This window comes from Daucus carota, chromosome 4, assembly GCF_001625215.2.
Source record: "Daucus carota subsp. sativus chromosome 4, DH1 v3.0, whole genome shotgun sequence".
NCBI classification, from domain to species: Eukaryota; Viridiplantae; Streptophyta; class Magnoliopsida; order Apiales; family Apiaceae; genus Daucus; species Daucus carota.
In genome coordinates this window covers 39,514,934-39,534,936 of record NC_030384.2, presented here as the reverse complement: position 1 = coordinate 39,534,936, position 20,003 = coordinate 39,514,934, and the positions used below count along the sequence as shown (strand labels likewise).

The 20,003-nt window shown below is 35.2% G+C and overlaps 3 protein-coding genes across 3 annotated transcripts; 1 reads left to right on the top strand and 2 right to left on the bottom strand.

Annotated features, from left to right (window-relative positions):
* Positions 1–395: 395 nt before the first annotated feature.
* LOC108216656 (cyclin-D4-1) lies at positions 396–2,821 on the bottom strand. Its single transcript, XM_017389480.2, has 6 exons — positions 2,323–2,821; positions 1,918–2,004; positions 1,723–1,821; positions 1,380–1,584; positions 1,145–1,266; positions 396–983 (listed from the first exon to the last, which is right to left on the bottom strand). Exons 1-6 carry the CDS (start codon positions 2,599–2,601, stop codon positions 756–758), a joined length of 1,020 nt encoding a protein of 339 aa, XP_017244969.1. The 5' UTR covers positions 2,602–2,821; the 3' UTR covers positions 396–755.
* Positions 2,822–5,664: 2,843 nt separating this feature from the next.
* On the bottom strand, positions 5,665–13,558 carry LOC108218116 (GLABRA2 expression modulator). Its single transcript, XM_017391040.2, has 4 exons — positions 12,945–13,558; positions 7,504–7,605; positions 6,487–6,758; positions 5,665–6,031 (listed from the first exon to the last, which is right to left on the bottom strand). The coding sequence occupies exons 1-4, from the start codon at positions 13,276–13,278 to the stop codon at positions 5,852–5,854; spliced, it is 888 nt and encodes a 295-aa protein (XP_017246529.1). The 5' UTR covers positions 13,279–13,558; the 3' UTR covers positions 5,665–5,851.
* Positions 13,559–17,754: 4,196 nt separating this feature from the next.
* Positions 17,755–18,162, top strand: LOC108216484 (classical arabinogalactan protein 10). The gene has a single exon (XM_017389252.2). It carries the CDS (start codon positions 17,755–17,757, stop codon positions 18,160–18,162), a length of 408 nt encoding a protein of 135 aa, XP_017244741.1.
* The last annotated feature ends 1,841 nt before the right edge of the window (positions 18,163–20,003 follow it).

The window sequence follows — 20,003 nt, the reverse complement described above, 5'->3', positions numbered from 1 at the left end:
ATTTTGTTCCCAAAATTCAATCATTTCAACTACATGGTGTTTTATGTCTATTATCTTTAACCCTCGAAACAATATTTTCACTAATCCAATGTTCTTGACATCAGATAAAAGGGAATTAAAAGGGGTTTGGTCTCCTTTACTTACTGTTAATATTATAATATGATTTGTGAAATGTTTCAGAAAAGCCGATTGATATCGACATATCGGTGATATGATTTGCGAACTATTTTAGCTGAACCGGTTAATATTATATATAGTATGATTTGCAAGATGTTCTAGAAAAACCGGTTAATATTATGTGTGTATAATATAGTGTGCAAAATGTTTTAACAGAACCGGTTAACATTATGTATAATGTGATTTGCGAAATATTTCAGGAGAACGATGAGAGATGGTTTAGGAGAACTAATAGTCCCAAATTTTACAGGAAAAATTGAAGAATATATTCTGTATGTAGTAATAATAATTAATAAACAACTGAAATAGCAAAAACCTCTCTACTCCTGGCCCGGCCACTTCCCCCACACTAAGTTTTACTGTTAAAATGACATTTTATTAACAGCTGGTCACAACTATATTCATGCTCAAGGCACAAGATTCTCTCTCCCCTCTCTCTCTCTCTACATATTTTTATATTTATATATTATTTTTCCTCTATCATAAAGGTGGTCACTTGCAAAGGCAGCCACACCAAAACTCCCATTCAACTAAAAATCTGAAACTGAGTGATAGAGTAAAATCCACATTTCATGATCTCAATCAAGCTTCCTCCTTTTAGTGTGTGGACTAGTCTCAGTATGTGAAGAAGAATTAGGACATGACCCAACTGTTCTCTCATCACTCTTATAGCTCAAGCATGCAGCATCCAACACCCCAACAGGACTTTGTGGCACTTGTGCTCTTGTTCTACCACTAGCTACATTACTAGTCTCAGTAACCAATGTCAGATCTTGAATCATTTCAATACACTTGAATACTCTATCCTGCAAAGTCCAACCAAACCCACATGTAAACAATAATTCCAGTGCTTCTCAACTTTCACCAACTTGGAAATATATACTACCCGTTTTATAGTATGAACAAAAGTACAATAACCAGCACATCTGTCCTGTTTTCATTTTTAGTGGGCACTGCAATTATTTACCTTTTCAACAGGTATGATATTAGACATTGCCTTATTAATGTCTAGTGTTTGTGCTTCTCTTGTTACACAAATTGCCACAGCTGCTGAAATTTCTGAGGGCCTGAATTCCAGAAAATCAATACCTGCATTCAATTCCCACCAACAATGATCAGACACTTTTGAACAACACAAAATTAAATAGGCCGTAGGTGTATGTAATGCAATTTGACCATGATTAATGATTCGAGGGTGAGACCTTTCATCGTTTTCAAAATGAACTGAATCGACCTATCGATCAGAGACCCCGATGGAAGCGCATCAGCATTGTTGATTTTTCGAAGGAAGTAATCTATGAATGAACAAGGGGTGCAGGCTTGCATTCTCCATTTCAAGGTGCTCAACACCAAAAGCTCCATTCTTTTAATTGTTTTAGCCTCGAAAACAAACTTAGGATCAGCCACCTGCAAATATGCAATACACAGAACCCCCATATTGCCCATACCGATCAATCAGACAAGCCAAGCTTGAACATTGTCCATATAAATCAGATTAATACATATAGCTAGCTATATCAAAATCTTCGAAAGAATCTTTCTTGCCTGTAAATCAACAGTTAGTGGCACATTAACCTCCTCCATTTTTGCTGCCAGTGATAAACAGGCAACAGCTAACAATTGGACAGTCCACTTTTTTCCACTCTGCAGTTGTCAATTAACAAACAATTAGCATTGTCATTACACCAAATCATTAACTATAAACAAGCATTGTGACTTGATTTTATGCGGTGAACTTACCGGCAATTCATAAAGAGAAAGAAAGCGATCCAAATAATTCACTGCTAAGCAAACACTCAATGCTCCAAAATTGTAATGAGCATGAGCCTGTTCAATCGCATTAAGAAAAGAACCTATATCAGAATTCTAGAGCAAGCATTAATTCTAAAATGGTATATGACAACTAACAACACATTGTATTAATCATAAGTCCATTGTATCAATCACAATAATAATGATCAAACCCATGAATTATATTCAATGTCAAGCAATAATCAATCACAATGTGATATAACCGGAAGAAAATCCAACACCCCTTTACCCTAAAAACCATTAAAATTCAATAAAATCCAAGAAAAATAAATCCCCACATTGAATACACAAGAAAATCCTCCAAATTAAAGGGAAAAAGCTCAAAACACTAACCTTATAAATCCAATCAAGAGCCTCTTTTCTGACACACAAATCAAGCTCACCACTTCTTAATCTGTGGAGAAAATCACCTCTGGGCAAAAATTCACCTTGTCTCTCAAACAACAAACACAAAATCTCATCTCTCTGTAATGGGACGGCACAAATCAAAGCTTCTGATTCATTACCCACCACATTTTCACAATCTATTTCACGGGTCTGATCATCTCTAGCCTCAAGATCATCAAAACACAAGTTATTGGTTTCTGTGCAGAGGAGGCTATGGTCTGTCATATTGAAAACCTCTGTGTAAAACCCTAGTGAAATCTCATCTAAAATGAATAAGAAATTAGAGAACTTGATATAAAGAAATCAAGAAGCATGGCTGTAAAGTGATGAAATGAAGTTTGGGATAGATAGACTGTAGCAAAGAAGTGAGCTTTATATATACATTTATAAATGTGTGTTGCTGTGTTGTGTGAGCATATGTAATTTTATATGTGTCTCCGTAATTCTGTGAGTGTGTAATGAAGAAATGTGTTTAGGGCAAGTGAGAGAGATGGGGGCGAGAGAAAGCTGCGGATTCGTGGATATATAATTCTTGCATCATAATATAATGGTATTTGTATAATTTTACATTTATACCAGTTTTTCCAAACCAGTTCATCATGGAGTATCTTTTATTCTTTCTCGCATAAAGAAAATATATTTTAACTTTTCTGTCATGGAATTAGTTTCCACACATTATGTTAACATAATTTATACATTAATTTACGAAAAAATTATTATAATTTCTAAAAATGTTAATTTATTTAACATCCAAACGCATGACTAGATGCATATCCGACCCGATAACCAACAACAAGTCATCTCAAAAGTGCTAGAAGAATATTAATTATGTGTTTATGCTTATAAAGAACTCAAATACTATTTATCTAATCGATATGAGATGTTACGGATAATTATTGGTCTTTCATTTTTACCAATATTTTCTTCCTCATAATTAATACTCAAACCTACATTTTGACTAACAGTGTGATCAACATAACAGATTTTGATCAAATAATGTGAGTTCGGTCCGGAGTAGTCTCACATCGAGTATGTTAGGGTCAAGTAACTAGATATAAGTAGTAAAGTAAATCGAGTATTTTAGGGTCAAGTAACTAGAATATAAGTAGTTAGATAACACTACCAGTATCAATGAGGTATTTGGAAGATGTCTAAAATCAAACTTGTTTGTACTCGGCCCAAAATGGACAGTATCTATTATTGCGGAGTTATAACTCCTTAGCAGACCCAACAAGTATGAATCTAAGAAAAGGTATGGATGGGCTTGACAATGAGACATGTGGATCTGTGGGGAGCCAGATAGTCAGATGGACTAAGGGGAGTCAAATCACATGTCAGGAGATTTAATTCGGCAGATGTCGAGCCAAAAATGTGAAATAAAAGATTGTTATAATGAGCAATTAGATAATCTCATTAGTATGAAGTCTTTTAGGAGATACCCAAATAAAATTTGTGTACATTCGAACTAAAACGGACAATATCATATTATTATGATGTTATGACTCGCTTAGTATGACGCGTTTAATACCCAACACTTGAAGTAACATAAATTTTGTCATAAATAATTTATCGCACTATCGTATAGTTCATGTTGTCGTTCTTTGTAACTTTACTGTATTCTCTATGACGGTTATACTGTCAATCACACATAGTAGCAACTAAAAATAGAACGCTTATAGTGATTAGTTTTATAAGCGTGAAACTGTCATAATCATCACTAGTTTATGCACTCTCAGAGCATCTCGAGTCATGTAAATTCTTTAGTTTAAAATCATTAATCTATGTTATAAATAAAAAAAATCCAACTCCAGTGAAACACTTTTCTGTATTTATAGATATAATCAACCTTCTAATACTGATTATATTTAGTAAATCTCAACCTTTTAATACTGATACTGACTATAATTATTAAACCCGACAGACATGTAACAAATATGTTTTATTTATGATAATCTAAAATATTACTAACATATTATTTTTAAAATATAATCTACCAGCCCAATGTATGTCAGCTAACAGGCGCCCAAAATGCTAGCATTAAGCATTCAAGTTTTGTGGCGTTCATCATATAATCATTATCAACCAGGCTAAAAAAAAATAACATATGATATATTTTTCTAAAATTATCCCAAATTTTGCATTTTTCCATTTATTATTAAAATAAAGTTCGACTACTTTACTCCAAGATATTAGCGGCATCCTAAACCAAAAAATCAAGAAATTGATAAAAAGAAATGTACTACCTCCATCTATCTCTGTGAGTTGTATGTATATATTGAAAATGCGACAAACACTTTAATGTTCCTCTAAATTATAAATTTATAACTTATTTTTTAAATTTTTTTTCTTAATTAAAAATTTAACATAACTTTTCCGGAGTACCTAATCTTCCATACATTTGACCAGACGCCGGACTAAAGAATTTAAAGATAGTAATGATAAACAAGCCTAGTTAACCGAGTTACTCCTAAGTCCTACTATCATACTGTCATTTGGAATTTAACTAGGAGTACTCTAGAATACTTCATCATACAATAAAGGCTTACCATGAGTGCATAATTACCGGATCACATGAGCACCATTCTGCTACAACGAAAGTCAGTATGAACAACTTTCATTGACCAGTCGTCGCTTTTGATAATATAAGATAGAATTTCAAGTGCTAGTCATTACTTGCCTCTATACTAGAATTTTGATTTTTAATTATGTATACATGCACATCTATAAATATGATATATTATATTATATTTATGATACGTGCCAACAAGGGTGGAGTCAGGAAAATTATCCTATCTCGGCCATTAAATAAATTACTGATCATGACAAAAAAAAATTGCTTAGTGATTATAGGTTGCAGCGTCACAAACCAGCATCCTTAGACTTTTGAGTAACTGTGTTTGTATAGTTTGGTGTACTCTGTTTTTTTTACTGAGGGAAGTTGATCATTGATGGTCTGATGTTGTATTTTATTCCCGAAATTTTATTAACAGACTGGGCTAACTCTGTAATTTTTGGGCTGGGTAATAGAAATCTTTTTATTTTTTATCATTTTATCTGGGCTAAGCCCATCACAATCTTAGCTGTGACTCCGTCCGATGCTCGCTGGGCTGAGTCCTCAGTCTTCAGACATAAATAATTGAGAGGAACGGACGGAGTACATCTGGCGGGCTATTGTCCCCCCGCCCCCCACCTTTGGGCCTGGGGTGCCAACTTCAGTAGTCATTGCTGTTCGATCAACTAGAAATAAGCTATATTTTTTAGGCAAATGCATCATAAACTATATTTTTGAGGTCACCCCTACAAATTACTCATAATTATACAATTCCTTTTCATTGTAAACATTTTTTTTTCCAAAGATATAACATGGATAATGCCGTGTAGTAGCCAGAAAAACCGTCCTATAATTATTTTAGAAGTCAAAATAAATAAATAAATTTACTGATGGCAAGCAGAAAGGTGTTTTGGTTCAGATGGATTAAAACTTGTTGAACTCCAGGGCATTCTGCAGGGACTTAACAGCTGTCTCATAGTTTAAAAAACCCATGTACCAGAATTCATGGTTATCCACAGATATAATCTGTACATACTTCTCTGCAGTATTAGTTCTGCATGATGAAGTATTTACTGCCTTAAGCTGATGTAGCGGAACCACCACCTACAACATTGAAGAAACCAAATCTGTATCAGTAAAGGATTGTTCATCGTCACACTATATCTTTTACTGAGTAAGATAATTCTGTTATTTTGCATTCGTCGTGATAGATATCTTGATTGCTTATGAAAAACATACTCTTCCCATGCAATTAAGCATCAACAAGGGCGACAGTATTGAGTTTTATTAGTATGACATGATGAATGTTGCAGGCCGATAGTTTTCTTAGATTTACTTGAAGAGATATAAATGACTCCAGTATGCAAATTCTTGCTTAAATTAGAGGCGGAAAGTATATATCATATTACTTTGAAAGTCGACTTCCGGTTACTAGAACTGAATAGTTAAAAGATAATTTTATGATGAAAATTGCTCTAAGTGTGTGCATCAACACACAGTGGTTCAGAATTAGTTGTGTCTGTAGACGTCAATAGAAACACATCAAGATCCAGTCATACCTTGTAATAGCTCCATTCAGTCTTGTTATCGGCTTTATAAGATAGGGGATTATCACTACAAAATGCAAGCTTTGCACTAGTAACATATAACACTCCCATAATTGGACCAGCTGATGTGGATAAGTAACAAGCAAAAGAATTCTGATAATACTCGTCAGGGGCAGTCTCAAATGTTTGTCGGAAAATATTCTCATAACCACCTTCTGCTAAAACCTTTGTTCCTTGTGCAATTCTTGCCAATGCGGCATCAGTAAGACTTGGGGCCGTTTTCACTGATTTAAACACATAAAAGAACAAAAAAAAATCGTAATGATTCTCACTTTTAAAGGTAAAACAATGCAAGCAACAACAGATAAAAAAAATCATTTCATTACTAGACCAAAGCTAGCACTGCAATTAAGAAAACAGAGAAAATTTGGTGAAGATGTTTATACATTAATAATTGAACCCTTTTGCTGAAATAAGGTAGAAGGGAGAACGCAATCATGCCAAAATCCAGAAGAAAAACGGAACAAGAACAAGACAATGTACCAGCCCTTGCAAGTTGCAATGACAATTAAATTAAGAAGTACCCCTTGCAATGACATAAATATCACCGATTGAAATCATCCACTTCATAGCAGAGCTTTTTTTGATAGCCAATTTGGAATATGTTATTATAAGGCTTACTGAGAAATTTGAGCTAACAATAAGAACTGTCATAATAATAAGGCTATCTGGATAACAACCAATGCCCCAATTTCATAATTTAAGTGTTAGGTGCGCAACATAGCTCTGCATCCATTTAGAACAGTAGGATCAAGAAAATAATCTAAAAAGTATAAAGGTATCGAACCTAATGCAGATGTTGGTATAATCTCAGACACTACCCAATTTTGCAGACAATCTTGAACTTAGTTCGCATAACTTTGAGGCTACAGAGGATAATCTATCATGCTACAAATAATAATGCAGCAAGCATGTCTAAACAAAAATAGCAAAAAGATAAAGAAATGAAAAAGGAGAGGAGGAACTCACAGTGTTGCCAAGTATTCTCAGCTAAATCCTCAGCCTTCTTTGAGGCTTCTCCCACCTTCTTCCTCCATCTCCCCAACGCATCTTTAACATTAACCATGGAATCTGGAACCACCAAAAGAATAGAAATCATATAAATTCCTTCATTAAAAATATAAATTCAGATCATGTGAAGCACTACACATATTTTTGTATGGCAAAATTAGAACATGCTCAGTAATAATGGTCATTTCTGTTCATTTTCTACCATATCTAGTGAAAAATACCCACAATTCGACATCATATTAATGTGAGATGATATCAGGAATAGTGTGAAATGTCTAAGGGTATCAATGTAATTCACTGTGTAAGTTTGTTACAGTGTGGTGGTGTGTAACAGAGTGTAGTGCTGTATATAAACATGTGTGTGCAGTGTGTAAAGACAGAATGAAGGGATGCTATAGTGTGGAATGTAACTGAATCTCAGCTTCTTTTCTATATTCATCAATGGCTTTATCTTTTCTTCATGGTATCAGAGCTGCAATTGATTGAATTCTCTAGACTAAGCGAGTGATAAGTACATATCTAGCTAAATAAGCATCAACACAGTGACTACGTTCGATTTACTGCAAACAGCTTGAAGCTTGAAAGCTTGTTAATGGCGTCGAGTAGTAGATTCACGTTCACTGATCTTCAGAATCCGTTGTTTCTGCATCCGAGTGATGGTCCTACATCAGTTACTGTGACTAAATTGCAAGGCGCTGATGACTATCGCACATGGAAGAGATCAATGGAGATTCAACTCTCTTCGAAGAGGAAGTTAGGGTTTGTAACCGGTGCAGAGCAACGGAGTCTCACAGATGCTACAGATGCTGTCCAGTGGGATACTTGCAACAACACGGTAATCTCATGGCTTCATAACAACATTTCTGATTCAATTAAGAATTCGATATTGTTTGTGAACTCTGCTAGTGAAGTCTGGAGATTATTAGAGACTCGATTTCAAGTTGTTAATGGATCTCGTAAATACAAGCTTAATAAAGATCTATTTAGCTTGAAACAGAACGGATCGTCCTTAGTTGAATACTATACTGCAATTAGTACAGTTTGGGAGGAATTGGACAATCTGAACACATTGCATGTGTTAATTGTAATCAGTGATGAAATTAAATCATTTCTCAAGGTTTTAGATGTGCATAAGCAAGAAGCTAGGTTGTTTCAGTTTCTAAATGGACTTGATGATGCGTATTCACATCAACGAAGCCAGATATTGATGATGCCAGTCTTACCTGATGTTGAAACTGCTTGTTCAATGATTCAACAAGAGGAGACTCAACGTATTACACTTCAGACACAGGTTAATCCTACAAATCATGAGATTGCTGCTATGTACAGCAAAGGAAATAACAATTCTGACCGAGGCAATAACAGTACTGAGCGCTGTTATGAATGTGGAGGCAAAGGCCACATCAAAGCAAATTGTTGGACAGTAATTGGCTATCCGAAATGGCATAGCAAACATAAGAAGTCTGGATCAGGAAAATCTGTGACTTCTTCTGGCAAATGGCAGGGCAATAGAACATCTGATAGTTCTAAAATGGCAAATAATGCTGTGGGTCAGGATCATGAGGAAAACAACATGATGCTGTCAGCCAAACAATTTGAGCAGTTGCTTAAACTTTTACCACAGAAAGATGAGTTGTCTGAGCTTGATAGTCCTTTTTCTGGTATGGTTAGCTGCAGTACTGGTGTGGTAGTGTGCAATTCTGCTGCAACTGTCAAAGACACAGAGCATGACTGGATAATTGACTCCGGAGCAACAGATCATATGACTGCAACATTGCAGTTACTCACTAATGTCAAGAAAGTGTCAACTTATACTAATATCAAGTTGCCTACAGGAGCAACTGCTGAGATTACACATATTGGTGACATTTGTCTGGCTAATGGCTTGAAGCTGTCTGGTGTATTATATGTTCCTCAATTCAGTCACAACCTGTTGTCAATTCATAAATTGGCTCAGGATAATACTTGTGAAGTAATGTTCTATCCAGATAAATGCCTAATATTGGATTCTGCAACCAAAGCTGTGCAAGGCACTGGAATTTTGAAGAATGGATTGTACTATTTAGTCCAGTCTGATTACAGAGAATGTCATACTGCTGCAAAGAAATCCAGCTATGAGTTGTGGCATAATCGTTTGGGGCATGCTCCATTGGCAAAAATAATGTCTATTCCTGAGATCAAACAGCAGATACAGCCTGTTACCTCACATGTATGTGTTACTTGTCCAATGGCCAGGTTTGTCAAATTGCCTTTTGATCTCAGTCCTTCTCATGCTGCTATTCCTTTTGCCTTGATTCATGCTGATATTTGGGGACCATATAGAGTAAACACCAGGGGTAAATACAAGTATTTTTTGACCTTAGTGGATGATTTCTCTAGAATGGTTTGGATCTACTTACTTCAGTTGAAATCTGAATTTCTCAAAAGTTTGGAGGCATTTTATGCTTATGCTGTCACACACTTTGATGGTCACATTAAGATTTTGAGAACTGATAATGCTTTAGAATTTCAAGATAATTCTTGCAATAAGTTCTATGCTGCTCATGGAATTCTTCATCAGACTTCAGTTCCTTATAAGCCTCAACAGAATGCAAGGGTGGAAAGGAGACATAGATATATATTGGAAATGGCAAGAGCTTTGAAGTTTCAGTCTGGTTTAAGCAATGAGTTTTGGGGGGAGTGTGTACTGACCTCTGTTCATATCATGAACAGATTGCCTTCATCTGTATTGAAACAAAAATCACCTTATGAGGCTTTGTACAAACAGCTTCCTGATTATAATGAATTGAAAGCATTTGGATGCTTAGCTTTTTCTGCAAATCCTAAAGTAACTACAGATAAGCTAGAACCAAGAGGAGTTCCTTGTGTTTTTTTAGGATATCTTCCAACTCAGAAGGGATTCAGATTGCTGAATTTGCTCACAAAATCAATGTTTGTGTCAAGAGATGTGACATTTAGAGAAGATGTGTTTCCTTTCAATAATAACACTGAGAATGCAACATATTTGAAACCTTTACCAGTGTCAGTGCCCTCATCTAATTCCAAATGTTATGACTATGAGTTTGATTGTGGTTTTGGCACTGGAGAAACATCACACAATACTGCTTCTCAGTCTGATTTTTCTGCACAAGCTGGTGATAACAATTCTGAGAATTCAGGAGTCATGACAGGAAGTGAAGAATCCAATGCATCTGAATCTACTGCATCTGATGCAGAAACTGCAACACAACTAAGAAGATCTACCAGAATTAAGAAGCCTCCTGTTTGGCTTCAGTCTTACACATCAAACTTAGTGGAATCAGAACCTTCTTCTGAACCTTCTTCTGTGTCTGCAGTCATTGATCAAGAAGTGTCATCTGACTTTGCTTGTTTCTTGACATCTGTGACTACTACTGCAGATCCTACATCCTACAAACAAGCAGTAAAATCTGCTCATTGGGTAGAAGCCATGAATGTTGAACTTGAAGCACTAGAAAGGAATGGGACATGGATGATAACTACTCTTCCACCTGGTAAAGTGGCTATTGGATCCAGGTGGCTGTATAAGACAAAGTACAAACCTAATGGTGCTATTGATAGGTTTAAAAGCAGGCTTGTTATATTAGGCTGCAAACAGAAACGTGGGGTAGATTATGGAGAAACTTTTGCTCCTGTTGCTAAAATGGCAACAGTAAGGACCTTGCTTGCTGTAGCTGCTGTTCAGAATTGGGAAACATTACAAATGGATGTAACAAATGCCTTTTTACATGGTGATCTCACTGAAGAAGTTTATATGGCTTTACCTCAAGGCTATACAGGTTGGGGCAGCAGAATACAAGTTGATAACACCACAAATTCTCTTGTGACTGATGCAAATGGACAGAGATTGGTTTGTAAGCTACTCAAAAGTTTATATGGTCTAAAGCAGGCTCCAAGGTGCTGGTTTAGTAAGCTTTCTACTACTTTGCTGGAGAATGACTTTATACAGTCCAAAGCTGATTATAGCTTATTTACCAAGGTCACTCAAACAACCATTGTTGTCACACTGGTTTATGTGGATGATCTGCTTATAGCAGGCAACTCCTCTACTGAAATCTCTTGGTTGAAGAATATGCTGTCTAAGTATTTTCACATGAAAGATCTGGGAGAAGTAAGGTATTTTCTGGGATTGGAAATCAGCAGATCACTAGATGGTTTTTTTGTATCTCAGAAAAAGTACTTGCTTGATCTGCTTAAAGAATATCATTTGTCTGATGCAAAGCCTTGCAAGGTGCCTATGGATACACAATTCAAATTGGAGCCAGAAAAAGGTGAGTCATTGCAGGATATACAACCTTATCAGAAAATCATGGGGAAGTTGATTTATCTTACTGTGACCAGACCAGATATAGTGTATGCTGTGCACATTCTTACACAGTACATGCAAAGACCTACTACTGAACATATGGCAGCTGCAAAAAGACTGTTGAAATATCTGGCTGGGAACACATGTCAAGGAATTCTGTTGGCTAGTCATTCTGCAGCTCAATTAACTGCATATTGTGATTCAGATTGGGCCAGTTGTTCATTCTCAAGACGTTCAACATCTGGCTATTGTATTATGCTTGGCTCATCACCACTGTCCTGGAAGACAAAAAAGCAAACAGTGGTGGCACGTTCTAGTGCAGAAGCTGAATACCGTGCAATGGCTTTAGCTAGCTGTGAAGTGACTTGGCTGACTGCATTACTCAAAGACATGGGATTACAGGATTTGCCTCCAACAGTTCTGAATTGTGATAACCAGGCCGCTTTGGCTATTGCTGCAAATCCAGTGCTTCATGAACGCACTAAGCATGTTGAAATCGATTGTCATTACATTCGAGACAAGGTGAATTCAGGGGAGATTGTGACGAGGCACGTGCCATCTTATGCACAAGTAGCTGACATGTTTACTAAGCAACTAAGTGCCAAGCAACATGCTTACTTACTGGGAAAGCTAGGAGCTCAGTCCAAGCTTGATACTTAGCACTATCAGCTTGCCAGGGGAGTAATGTGAGATGATATCAGGAATAGTGTGAAATGTCTAAGGGTATCAATGTAATTCACTGTGTAAGTTTGTTACAGTGTGGTGGTGTGTAACAGAGTGTAGTGCTGTATATAAACATGTGTGTGCAGTGTGTAAAGACAGAATGAAGGGATGCTATAGTGTGGAATGTAACTGAATCTCAGCTTCTTTTCTATATTCATCAATGGCTTTATCTTTTCTTCACATATGCACGGAGAATCATACTTGAAACCTTTATGTAAAAATAACTACAAATATGCACAATATATAAAAGAGTAGAATATATGCATAATAATTATTCTCGCGTGTTCTCACACTATAGACGAGCCCAATCACATGTATATAAACGCACAAAGAAGCGGGAAGAGATACCAACTTTTGAAGATTACAGAGGCCGCAGAATTGCTTGGAGCGGGTGAATAATCGACATAAGGATTCGATTTGGCACCAACAAACGGAGATGACGAAGACGGCATTTCTCGAGGATCAGGAGACCGTATTTCCGATTCCATAACCAAATCTTCACTCCAATGCACAGATTTCCTCGTTTTAGTATTATTAACATTCGGTACTGATCTAACGTCATTTATTTTCTCCGTTAGTGATTCCACAGCGTCTTCATATCTCGGACTCGAATCAACAACATCCTGATGATCCGGTTCTGGTTTCTTATTGCTGGCATTTTCATCATTGCCTTTGGGGTGTTCCATCGTCTCGCCAGAGCTCAACAATGAGTTTTCGATTATAATTATAGCATTCTTTTAACGTCACAACCACGCATGCAGATTAGTCTAGTATACGGATTGTCCCTTCCTTAAAATCATGGATTGCTAGAGATTCATTTCTTGCTCTTTTGGATTTTCCTTTTGCGACTTTATTCGGGAAGAGAAAACAAAATGTAAGAACTATATATGCAGATGAATTTTTTTATGAGATCTTAAAAGGTTTAGAACAAAGACGAATCTGGCGAGGATTTTTTCAACAAAAATCGAAAAATCACTTTGCCTCCTGAGTTCTGTATTGGATCATTTTGACGCAGAATCGGGCGTGTTTTTAGGATAGGTGTGTTGTGTTGCATGGTTGGGCCTGGTTTCTAAGCTTCTTACCTACAGAAATTGGATCAACTGTTTTCTAAAGTGGCCTATGTCCTGCTCTTTGGGCTGATATTCAACATGTTAAGGCGGGCGTGATTTTTTTGCCCTGTAAATTATTTCAGATTCTAGAAAACCAGGGCATGGGGAATTGAGGACCTACTAATACCATAGACCACATTTGGCTTGGCCACTGTTTAGTATTTACTAATCTCATTTCTTCAAGTATTATAGTATTTACAATATTATTATTATATTTTATATTTACTTTATTAATGTTATTAATATAAATTATTTTGATTTGAATATAATTGAAATTCTTGATAAATTATAAAAAAATTAAAAACAAATAAAATATTAGCGTATAAAAATATAAAATTATATAATATAACATAAATAATCTCCCGATCAACTCAGACAGAACCAAATAATTTCATAATCTAGTAATTCTAATCATTAATATATTTATATAACGTGTTTTTAATATTTTATTTTTATATAAGTTATTTTAGTTAGAATTTGATTGTTGATATTATTAGTGATGATCTTAACCAAAACACGTGTGATAGGAGCGAGTATATAAGTCGAAATTTACCTTTTTTTAATTTAATCTTAGAAATTTATTCAAATTATCTTTTTTTCTAATTTCTTTTGCGATTTCATTATCTTTTCACAATATTTGTGAATATATTAATTTTTAAGAAAATATTTACAAAAATACGATCTTATGCAACTTGAGTTAATTGGTCACGCATGGGCTGTAAATACGGTTGCATCTGGTTGCAAAATTGCATGTGCATACAGTATTTTGCAAATATTTTCAAAATTTATGTATTTTTGCAAGATATTTGAAAAAGATGTAGTATTTTTGCAAAAAATACTTGGGTGTTTATGAAAAATATAGTTAATATGATATCACTACAAGAAATTGGTCTTTCTGCGACCGCACCCAGTAGCTAAAGGTTATCAGCGACCGAACACCGTCGCTGAAAGTTGTCGCAGATAATCTGGTCGCTGATGTGCACTTTTGCGTCCACTTTCGGCGACCGACTTGGTAGCGACAGCTTTCAGCGACCGACATGGTCGCTAATCTGAGTCAGCATTATTTTCCAATAATCCACGTGTCTGCGACCACATTAGCGATCAATCGGCGTCGCTAACCTTCAGCGATGGACTGCAGTTGCTCTTTTCTGCTACCAGACTTTGCGACCGGCATTTGCGACCGCTAGCGGTCGCAAATTTCAGCCACTAATTTTAGCTACTAACTAGACCGTCGCTAAATTTGCTACCACTATTGGCGACCGTAAATTGTTGCTATTTCCGTTGTGATCATTTTAATTCTTGTGACGGATGTCAGTCGCTGAAACTTAATATTATATTTTTTTTTCATTTTATAGAATTACCAAATAATTACACCTATTTTGTACCTGTGTATTCACAAATATCATTGATAATAATAATTATAAGTTTTGAAAAAAATATTCAGCTAAATTAAAATAAATTGTAAGAAAAATAAGTTTATAGATGTTAAAACCTAAAATTTTAATTTTTTAAATTGCTACTGATCATCTATAATTCAGAGACTTAGTTGCATGTGCATACAGTATTTTTGCAAATATTTTCAAAATTTTGGTATTTTTGCAAGTGATTTGAAAAAAATATAGTATTTTTGCAAAAAATATTTTGGACTTGGGTGTTTATGAAAAATATAGTCAATATGATAATCACAAATATTATTGATAATAATAATTATAAGATTTGAATAAAATATTCTGTTAAATTAAAATAAATTGTAAGAAAAATAAGTTTATAGATGTTAAAACCTAAAATTTTAATTTTTAAATTGCTACTGATCATCTATAATTCATAGACTTAGCTGTAACAGTTTAAAAACATAAGCAAACTGAAGAATAATTTATAAAATAAGTTTAATTATATATAAGTAATTCGGATTCGGGTAATCCAGTTAAATTCGATATACGAATTCCAGATATCTGATTAAATCGGAACTAGAACCGTAATTGATTTTTAATGATCCAAAAAATCGAATATCTAATTTGACTATTAATAACCGGATCAGATATCCGGTTTTGCTCAAACTCCCCCGCAAGGTAGAAACTTGAAAGCAAGATTGCATGACTTCTAGCATCTCAAATGTTCGCTGGCTGTGTCCCATTACACAATTATTATATACGTAAGTATCCTTCTCTCCCTTCAATTATTTTGGTGGAAAATCCATATTACAGCTAATTTTGAGTATTTTCCTATGGCTAGACAGGTAAGGTTTTGACAAAAACTGTGAATGTATGTAGGTACGTATATATCATCAAGACAACTAACACGCATGTAACTTATCTTGTTTGCTGATAATGGTTAATTACGCTCAATAAAGGACTGCTAAAATTATGAAACATCCATTACTATAATATATGCAAGACAGAGACATTTTACCACCTTCTGAAATTGACCACACGTCCGATCAAATTTTTTTATTCCGCAATTTTGTTTTAAATTAATCATGCATGTGAACTAGAGTAGTCCTAGACATTTGCGTTTAAGCTGTAACTCTACTTAATCTACGATAATTACCTCCGTATGATTAATTTCTGGTATCATATCACTAATCACAGATGTACATATATAATGAAGTCGGTGTTCTACATGCAAACCTCAATGTCAATTATTTTACGAAAATAAATGAAAGAGACTTTTCAATGTGTTCAAGGGTTTAATATAATAAAATCATTTGACAATAATATTTAAGATATGTGAATGAATGGTGATCATCAACTACTCGTTATTGCAAATCAGAGTTTGATAAACAAAGCTGCATATGATATACAATTGCTGCAGAATGTCAATATGAATAGTTTAAACGCATGACACAGAACGAGTCTTTCTTTTTTTTGTTAGGCTTAGTGGAATGCTGGTGGACACGGACAATCGTCCGAATTGAAAACACAATACGGTAATATTCAGTTCTATTCAAATTTAAAAGGTAACTATTGACATGTAATTAAGATATTTTGATTAAATAATAAAAATTATTATTATACATATTCTTTAAATTACATTATAGCATCTCCAACGACGTTGGTTATAATCGTTGGCTAAATTGGACATGTAAGACATTATGTAAAATTTGTTGAACCTGTAAGACATTTTGCTTCAATGGTACTGGCTATATTGGTTGACTATAATTTAAAAATAATATGTTATTAATATTTTAAATCGTTAAAATAGAATATATCAGTTCAATATGGTAATAAATGATGTACAATCTTCCTACAGATTTTCTTACAGACCTGTAGAGGTTCGACAAATTTAGCCATCCATAGGAGGTTGGCTAAATTTATAGACAACAGCTGATCATGGTTGGCTAAATCTTTTTATTTTAAATATGCCAACTCACATTTTAGTCAAGGGCTTTAGATGGTTGGAGATGCTCTTATGACCTATTTGGGAACTTGAATTTCAGTTGAAATTCTGGATTTGATCAAATAATCTGTTTGAGAATTTGGATTTGGATTTCATTTTAAATCCAGAAATTCAAATATTAGTATAAATCTGAGAATTTGAAATGACAACTCAAATCCTATCATATGAAATTCATAATTTAAAATAAAATGCATGTTTTCAAATGTCTTCTTAATTAATTTTAAATATGTGATCAAAATTTTCGAAATAATCGCAAAAACTCACTACACGTTTGGTTAGGTATTCAATCGATTCCTTGAAGTTGAATGCTTCTACGAAATAAACACATAATTACAACCGCCCCATGTAATTAAAACATTTCACAGCTCTCATTTGCGTTGTTCAGATGCTTTAACAAACCACCTGTGTCCTCTACCAAACGCGACAGCTAAAATACCCCATTCAGTAGTAGTAGTATTATATATGTATGTTCATGCTGAAGCCGCTTTATATTCGTGTATATAATAACACCATAAGGGAATCTTAATAGTTGTCTCTTAAAACCTCAGCTCTCTCCTTTTCGTATATAATCTCTCTTAAAGACCCCTTTCCCTTCACCCTACCATCATAATCTCTCTCGCTCTCACTCTCTCTCGATCTTTTTCGATACAATACAACATGAGCTCCTCAATGTTGAAGCTTCTGATTATAACAGCCCTTGTAGCCACTTCATGCATGGCACAAGCCCCGGGAGGCGCGCCCACAGTGTCACCCACAGCCACCCCCACGCCACCACCATCAGTGGCTCCACCGACTCCCACCCCCTCTCCAACTCCGGTCCCGGCTCCGGCACCAACTCCCGAGACTCCTTCACCTTCTCCGACGCCTTCTGAAGCTCCCACCCCTTCTGAAGCCCCAACTCCTTCTTCAGAGACTCCTTTTGGTGCTCCGGCTAGTGGCCCCGCTCCTGAGGGTCCCACTGGAGATGAGTCCCCAAGCGGTAGCTTCGCCGACGGCTGGGTTCACCGGGCTGTCATTGCCGGAACTGCTGTCACCGCCACGTGTCTTTCCATGGCTTTGATGTGAGTGTGGTGACGTGGAGAGGCGGATCGTCGTTGGATGTGAATGCACTTTTGATGATTTTCTTTATTGTTTATTTTCTAAATTATGTGTTCATTTGTCTAGTTTGAGCATTTTGTTGACTATTTGATGAGGTAGGTTGATGATCTGTATGGGAGGTGGACTAGTTCACACATGCATGGACATGCTTTGGCACGTGTGGGTTATATGTATATGAGTTTCGGTGTATATGATTCACTTGGAATAAATCATCTCTTATTCTTTCGTATTCCTGCATTCCCTGTTTTACTAACCGAATCATTATTAATCTCAAGAAAAACGGATCATTTGTGATTGATTAAAACTAATGCCTGAATTTTCATATATTGTTCGAGACTTATTCGATTTCTAAAACTATGTCAAACTAATCGAATTAAACTTGATGAAATAAATATCTAGCTAACCAAATGTTAAAATGCGTAAGAGGTGCATGATATGTTTTTCTATTTTTTATTTTTGTTATATGTCTTGTCAATGCAATCTATCTCTCTTAGGGAAGGTAATACGTTTGTAAGGGATTGCTTCACAACAGATTTGCATACTGTTTCTTTGAAATTCATCTGAAAATTAAAATAATTTTTATTATTTTAACTATTTTCTCTCATAATTATGATTAGATGGCAAAATTTGTCATCGTGTATCAGTCTCTTGCCCGCAGAGATGCTGACATTTATATGCCAATGCCAATCAAACCAACAAGTAACTTTCTCGCCTATAATCAAAAATAAAAAATACCGGGGAGTAAAAAAATATATGCATTCGGTGATATCTTTGTTTTACATGTTGGGCGGTTCTATTTGTCTGGAACACATTACACATCAGTGATTCAGTGGCTTCAATCCACTATGATCGATCAATATATCTGTACATGCCATGAATATCGAACACATATCTTGTTAATTGTTAATTATGTTTATCTGTCATTAGTTAAGTTGCACCTCTTGATGGGAACATGCATATACTTGGCTTTCCAGAATTTGTTATTTCAAGTGGTGAGTAATTTTCAATTGAAAAAGCAAGTTTTGTCACATGGAGCACACCGACAAACTTAGGGGGTGATATTGTATCATGATTTTTAATGACTTTTATTGACTTTTAAAATCTGGGTGTATTCAATTAAGATTTTTAAGTACTCTTTAAAAGTAAGGAGGTATTGTATCAGGATTTTCAAAAAGTCTTTCAAAGTTTATGGTATTGAATTACAACTTTTAAAGAGTTATCAAAAGTCAGTTGTTATCCAATATCTCAATGACTTTGGTGGAAATATATAATTGATAGACTTTTAATGACTTTTTATGAAAAACTGCATATATTTTTTCTGAAAATTGTCAGGCCGTTATTGAAAAGATTTGACATGACTTTATCTTCCCCCAATTAACCGGTCGCTCCAACCTAGGGTTCATCCGCGAAAAGTCTCTCCAATTCATCCTCTGTGAAAAAGATATTTTCTTCTCTATTATCATTCCGTGATTTTACATGTATATATATATCTACTTGTTTCGGCTAATAGTAATATGTATATATGTTTTTCCTGATGATTACTATGTCCAAGTGGTAATGCAACAAATTTGGTGACTACCACTCTGGCAATGTCCCAGTGTTTATTGAATTACTAGACTGCTTGTGATCCGCAGATAATGTGAACTTATATGAAGTCAATTTTATTTAATTAATCGATGTCAAATATATGTGAGGCAGCTGAACGCTTGGGTTTGCCTTATTCGAGTCCATATTTGGATTCAATCGGTACAAATTTCAGGCATGGTGCAAATTTTGCGACAGGAGGCTCGTCCATTCTTCCAGGTGGC

Bases quoted from the DNA above. Each gene is read 5' to 3' on its own strand.
- LOC108216656 (XM_017389480.2), bottom strand. From the start codon at position 2,601: ATGACAGACCATAGCCTCCTCTGCACAGAAACCAATAACTTGTGTTTT. The intron at 1,585-1,722 runs GCAAGAAAGATT...GCATATTTGCAG, and splicing joins CACTAACTGTTGATTTACAG to GTGGCTGATCCTAAGTTTGT. The intron at 1,267-1,379 runs GTCTCACCCTCG...AATTGAATGCAG, and splicing joins CATTTTGAAAACGATGAAAG to GTATTGATTTTCTGGAATTC.
- LOC108218116 (XM_017391040.2), bottom strand. From the start codon at position 13,278: ATGGAACACCCCAAAGGCAATGATGAAAATGCCAGCAATAAGAAACCA. The intron at 6,759-7,503 runs GTGAGTTCCTCC...TGTTTAAATCAG, and splicing joins TGAGAATACTTGGCAACACT to TGAAAACGGCCCCAAGTCTT. The intron at 6,032-6,486 runs GTATGACTGGAT...TCAATGTTGTAG, and splicing joins CTGAATGGAGCTATTACAAG to GTGGTGGTTCCGCTACATCA.
- LOC108216484 (XM_017389252.2), top strand. From the start codon at position 17,755: ATGAGCTCCTCAATGTTGAAGCTTCTGATTATAACAGCCCTTGTAGCC.